At 43.2% G+C, this 6567-nt stretch overlaps 1 protein-coding gene across 2 annotated transcripts in view; it reads right to left on the bottom strand.

Moving 5' to 3' along the window:
* Window positions 1–462: 462 nt before the first annotated feature.
* Window positions 463–6567, bottom strand: part of LOC126293429 (peptidyl-prolyl cis-trans isomerase G) — a 57488-nt gene continuing 51383 nt past the window's right edge. For both annotated transcript variants that reach the window (XM_049986652.1, XM_049986653.1), the window contains one exon: window positions 463–3032. In XM_049986652.1, the coding sequence (XP_049842609.1) occupies window positions 2056–3032 (977 nt within the window). In that variant the 3' untranslated portion in view covers window positions 463–2055. The remainder of the gene's footprint in view (window positions 3033–6567) is intronic.

Here is a 6567-nt window from a genome sequence, read left to right as displayed (position 1 = left end):
GAGAATTTAAGAGTAACTGATCATAACCTGAAGACAAGCATTTTGATCTGAACATACGCATTTCTAAAAATAGAGTGAGTTACACTAAGGCATTCAGTTATCCGCAACTGTATTATAATAGCTAAAATACTGTGTATTTTACTGAAGTCAGATATATTCAAATCTTTTCCAAAGGGGATAGCAGAAGAGGGGAAGGAGAAGAATTGTGTTGCAAGACTTTAGGTAACTTACGCTAATTGCAATATTTGTTGAATGCTATCTGCGTATGTACTGTTAAATTCTGAGAGAGAAATGTAACAGAAGTAGCGCATTAGAGAAGAAACTGTGATTGGAGAAATGGATAAGATGATAACATTCAGACATAAAACTTTACAACTGGTATATCCACGTAAATGTTTAAAACACAATCGACTACATATCTGGCAAGCAAAATAAGATGTACTTCTGACAACAACACAACAATTTGGGAGCTTCAGTTTATTAAGACAAGATATTGCACATTAACAAATGTTTCACTCAACAGAAATATTTAGGGCAAATCAGACAAATGTAAAACTATTGAAAAACTTAGTCTCTGTTTCACAAATTACTAGCTAGTTTCAGAATTCTAAGAGCACTTCAAATTGTTTGCAAACTATGAGACGGAATTCCAAGATTTCTACAATTATGTGCAGATATCCAATTACGACACTTTAAACTGTATTCTTGTTATACACACTGTTGCTTCCATACTTATAGCCATAAATCAAAAACAACAGTACACAACAGTCTCTAGAGCTAATGATTGTTATAAACTGTCACCTTGTCATAACAAGATAGTGAATCTGCACTCTCTGGTTTATTTATGAATGACGCTTTGAAGAATGCTGGCAACAAGAGTACAATGTAAATATATAAATCAAACTGTAACATCCCTTTATGGTACTGCACTTAAAAGGCAATTCATTCTTTCTTTCAGATCTTACACTACACACTCTTACCAAATAACAGCTTGTGGATATTTTTGCACTGTGTTGGATGTAAATATCAAAACCCAAAAAATAAAATCCACTTGATACTATGGAGCACTTTCAGATTGTTAGATGTCACTTGTGAACTAAGTTACAGGAATGAAATGAAACATGGGGTACTTAGGAATTTGTACCTCAGATTCTCATCATACTTGCTATGTCATCTCTTGAAATGAGTAAGATCATAGTCTAACGAAAAATGTGCAACACCCGGTATTTGACTCAATAGAAAAAGTAATGGGAGACACATTCTAAGCCAGAAAGTACACTAGTGCCGCATACCGCTAAATATTTAGCGCAGCATGGAGGTAAATGACTGGATGGTTTTAGTTTTACAAGATTAAGAACCAATACATTCGATTAAAATCTTTTCGAAAGCTCGATTGTCAGGCAGTGTACTGAAATGGTGTTTACAAATGAAACGCATACACGGAGTCAATCCCCTCCTTTTTCCATGTGGTATGTTAGCCTCAAAAGCTTTAAAATCTAGTCACATCCTCAATATTTAGCTAGAAGTATATCTAAAACACCTCTGGAAAGTGTCAAATTTAAAGCTACATCTGCTTAGTTGATTTGCAATACTTATCAAGCAGCCAGCTGAATACATACTGCAATACTGAACAGTTCACATGGTACATGTTTTGTCAAACTTTCTACGGACTCCCATTTTTTTACCATTTTCAAGAGACACACTTGGAATCTAATCTCGTACAATGCTACAGAAATAGGCAACTCTATTAATTAAAAGGGGAGAAGCACATCCCAGGCGACAGTGTCAGGTGTTCGCAGAGCACAATTTTTTCTCATGTTAAGTATCTCATCTTTCCTCTCTTACCTAAGATTCATACAAGATATGTACCTCCAAGTGTACACTTTCCTCAGAGCCAACATTTTTTCTGTAGGTGCCGACGAGCTCTAGTCCAGTCGCTGTCTCATGTCAACAGAATGCCACTGTAAATATTAGTGGTAAAAAAAATGACAAACTGAAAAACTGTCCCACACATTCAGATACAGCCATCCGACAGTAAACTCACAGGGTGCCTCACTACTTCTTGCGGGAGGTCCGTGCAGCCCGCTTGGAGTCCGAGCCCGAAGAAGACGGACCGGACGACGATGACGAGCTGCTGCTGCCACTGCTGCTGGAGCTGCTGGAGCTGCTGCTGGAGCTACTGCTGCTGGAACTGCTGGAGCGCTTGCGGCTCCTGGCAGCCGCGCTCCCCCGACCACCTTTCGCCGGACCCTTCTCAGCCGTGGACACCTTTGCCAGGGCCGGTGTCACCACCACAGGACGCACCCCCTCCTTCGACAGCTCCCGCTCTGACCGCTTGCCCCTGTCCCGGTTTCCGCCCTCCGAGTTTGTTCCGGCATCCTTCGCGACCTGCGGCTGCTCTTCCTTTATCTGTTTTTCTTCCTTTATCTGCTTCTCTTCCTTTATCTGCTTTTCTGGCCTCCTCTCCTTCACCTTATCTTTCTCCCTCTCCCTGTCCTTCTCTTTCTTTTCCCTGTCCCTCTCGTGGCCATGTCTACTGCGATCACTATCTCTCCTCCTTGACTGCGGAGACCCCCCACGACGGTGGTGAGACCTCGACCGGGAACGTCTCGACTTCCTCTCTCGCTCTTTCTCCCCCTTCTCTCTCTCTCTCCTCCTCTTTTCTTCGTCCTTTTCCCTGTGCTTCTCTCTCGACTTCTCTCTGTCTTCTCGTTCTCTCTCTTTCTCCTTCTCTCTCTGCTTTATCCTATCTTTACCACCCTCCTTGTCCTTCTTCTCCTTCTCCCTGTCTCTGTCTTTTTCCTTTTCTCTCTGGCTCTTGTGATGACGTTCCACGTGCGCAGGAACTGACCTGTTGTGGGAATCATCACGGTCTCTACTACTCTCTTTCGTTTTCTTAGATTCCGTATCCTGTGGGACTTTTGAAGATCGTTTCAAATTATCCTGGGCAGGCAAACTTTTACTCACACATTTTGTTTCAGAAAGAGACGCCTTTTCTGTTTTCCTTTCAGCCTTTGTCTTGATGTTATCACCTGAAGAAAAACAGTATAGCTTTTAATTCACACGTTTAGTATAAACATGCAAGAAATGTTAAAGAAGATTGTGTGTGTGTGTGTGTGGGGGGGGGGGGGGGGGGGGTCATGAGGCAGAACTGTGTGGATGGTGTTTATACTAAGTGCTGCCTACTGACATGTATGAAAGTACAAATATTGTCACATAGCTTTTGGGAATAGTAGTACTTTCCTATGGCAGACGAGAGGGATAGAGGGGAGACGATTAGAAAGGAAGTGCAGCTCTCTCAGCCCAGATGAGCCCCTCCCCCTTTCCTCCCTTCCACTTCTTTTCCTCTCTCCTGCCCTAGCAAACTACTACTATTCCCATAAGTTACAACGGTGTATGTACATTAATTCATGTCAGTAGACAGCATTAAATTTCCTCTGCTAAATGTCTGTTATTAAAAAATATTGTCACAGAAAAATTACGGAGACGAGTCTTCGTCGCCTCCTCGAATAATGAAAAAATATTAGCACAAGGTTTTCCTTTCTTCAGAAATGTATGACATTTCACTGAGCCAGTCATCTGTGAAGTGGCATACAACGGTTCAAAGCATGTAAATTTCTGCTTACATTTGCAAATGCCTCTTCTGTTAATGTTGAAGAGTCAGTCTGCCTCATTTTATATGTTCACCATGAACCAAAGATGTTTACATAGCAATGGATAATTACAGTGCGACCTACAGGAAAAAAACAACTATTGCGAAAAAATTTCATTATATAAATTCACTAAACTTTGTACATTGGGCTACTAGTAATGATTCCTCAACTTGAGTTTTGTATTTTTATGTTACTTTTGCATCACCTCTTAGATGCTGGTGGTAGAACCTTTCCTTTCATTTCGCAGAACTAACTCATTAAAAGCAAGTCCACACATTTTCTGCCAAAATATTATTCAATTACAATCAAGAACATTTTAACACACTGTAGATATCAGTAACAACCATCTTCAAGTTACCTAAACTACCTTATATTCAATTTATGTAGAGAATGCAATATAAGAGAAAATTTCTACTAGGGTAACCGATAACACACCTGATACAAAATTAATCATGCAAAATGTTGTCTTTAAGCAGTAAAAGAGAAGAAATAGATGGACTCCACAGCTCGAGCAACAAATGTGTCTGCATACGAAATCAAAAGAGCGACAGCACGGTTGTGTGTTTATCGACAAAAAGTATCAGTTTATGAAAATATAATCTCATTGTATATATAAAAAAGTCTAGTTTTTTCATCTATCTAATTACATTTTTAAATGAGACACTGATATGTTCCAGGGTACGAAATTCACCTGTTCTCTCTTCAGTTACCCCACCTCTCACCTACATGCAGGCCTCCACACTTCTGATCAGGCAAAGACCAACTACTTTGCTTCGATAATTGCCATCTCCTGCATTAGGCACTCTTCCACAAGTCAGTGGACTTCACACGAAACCGAGTAGTCAGGTAAGCACATACACTAAATACACCAGCACACTGCTTGTCCTGAGGATGAGAGAAGGGGTACCCCAGAAACACTACGTGCAATGGGACACCACGACCGCCACCGACCAATCCTGACACCCACACCACACCATCATCAGGATACAATCGGGGTAACACAAGAGGAAGAAGATGCAAGAAAAGGGGAAACAAAACAGCACAACAGACAAGACAAAATGTAGGGGAAAAGTGGGGAGAACGTGACCACTGTGGAAGCAAGGTCAAGGCTTCCATAACGAAAACCTATGCTAACTGAAGGACTCAAGTTCCAAGGGAAAATTCAAGGACTTATACTTAAGAGTACAAATCACCTTTACAAAGAAAACTGAGGACGGATGGATGTAACCATGTGAAGGTCACTGGCTAACACCAGAGACAAGGATAGTCATGGGCATAATTTAGTGTGACGGTCCAACAGGCGGGAGCATTCCAGCAAAATATATGGATCCTAACAAGTGGAGGGGGGGGGGGGGGGCGCACTCAGTGTGGAATAAAAAACAACGGGGCAGTTTAGTAAAACAAAAGGATGATAGACAGCCACCAATTCCGCAATAAACACCTCACACGTGGCAAGCAAGAGATTGTGTTCTGTGCCACCAAAATGCGTGAAGGCATGTTCCACACGATCATAGGATCTGCAGCAATTGGCGTAAAAGCTGTCTCTTGAAACTCCTGTAAGAGCAATAGGAAGAAACGACAACACTATTGGAGTGACTGAGGCGTTTGAACCCCGGAAGAGACCTGTCTGAACCTGTAGCTGAGGAACTAACCAATGTGGGGTGGTCGGGAGATAACGTGGGGAAAAGGACAAGGCCGGGAGGTGGAAGTCACAGCAGGGGGAAGTGAGGCGGAGCCCAAACAGTAAATCCCTCGCAACGGAGGCAGCACATGGGTGACAGCCCGAAGTTGGAGAAAGACTAGCAGGGGTAAGCAGGGGAAGAGCATAAAATGATGGCATAGGAAACCAGGAGCTGGGACCACTGAATCTAAAGGAGAGGGATCCCAGTGTCAACCACAAGAATCTAAAGAAGAAGTTAATGAAGGAGGGCAGTTAGGGCAGCAGTGGTAGTTGGCCTGTCATGAGGGAGACAGATTGCAAATCGTGGCGGCAGAGTCAAAGTGGACCCAAATGGCAACCACTTCCAATAAGTGTGATCCGTGTATGAACAAGATCCATATGGACTAATGTGCCTCAAAGGGCTGACCCGGTTCCAGTGGAAAGCATGAAATCCACGAAGTGCTGGTGAGTGAGCATCAGTAAAAGGAGATTCCTGTAAAATGACAGAAGCTGCTGAGTAAAAGACAATAAAAGATTGCGTCTCTGAGGGGGTAACGGTAGTATCTATTACAGCTCCATTGAATAATCACGAACGTGTGTCCCAATGGAAGCCAAACGGAATGGACCAAATAATCCTGTCAGGTCACCATCTGTCACCAATGACAACAGGGTGACATCCGTAAATGATGGGAGAGGTGACACCGCTACAAGCACTAGGGGTGCCTTGCCTGGAACTTATGTTTCATCTTCTTCTTCTTCCTCCTCCTCCCCCCTCCTCTTTCGTAAGTTTAGGAGGTCAGTGCACAGAGGCAGAGCAGGCTTCTGCAAGGTCCAGAAGCAAAAGACAGCAGGTGACCTTGGAAAGCACAAATGAGCGCCCTGTCGCCAAGTTGTGGTAGTAGGCCCTCAGCCAAAGGGGTGCCGGAGGAGGGATTCTGGGAGGGAGTCCCATCGCCAACTGGCTCTGAAGAAGGGGAGCACTTCATCAGCTGGGGACGTGGACTGGCATGTGGAAAGGAGGGCATGAGAACCACAGGGGAGGGGAAGAAGAAAGGGGGGCGGGATTGGGGTGAGGAAGAGGGAAGAGGAAGAAAGGACAAACAGTGGCAAAAGTAGAAGTCAACACAGGATGAAGTTTGTCAAATTTCTGACAAGCCTCTGTGTAAGATAAATGCTCCATGGACTTATAGTCTTGTATCTTCTTTCCTTTCTTATAAGCGGGGCAATCTGGTGAGCATGGAGATTGACAGTCAA

The sequence above is a fragment of the Schistocerca gregaria genome, chromosome 10 (assembly GCF_023897955.1).
Source record: "Schistocerca gregaria isolate iqSchGreg1 chromosome 10, iqSchGreg1.2, whole genome shotgun sequence".
In the NCBI taxonomy this organism is placed as follows: domain Eukaryota; kingdom Metazoa; phylum Arthropoda; class Insecta; order Orthoptera; family Acrididae; genus Schistocerca; species Schistocerca gregaria.
This window is presented reverse-complemented; position numbering and strand designations above follow the sequence as displayed.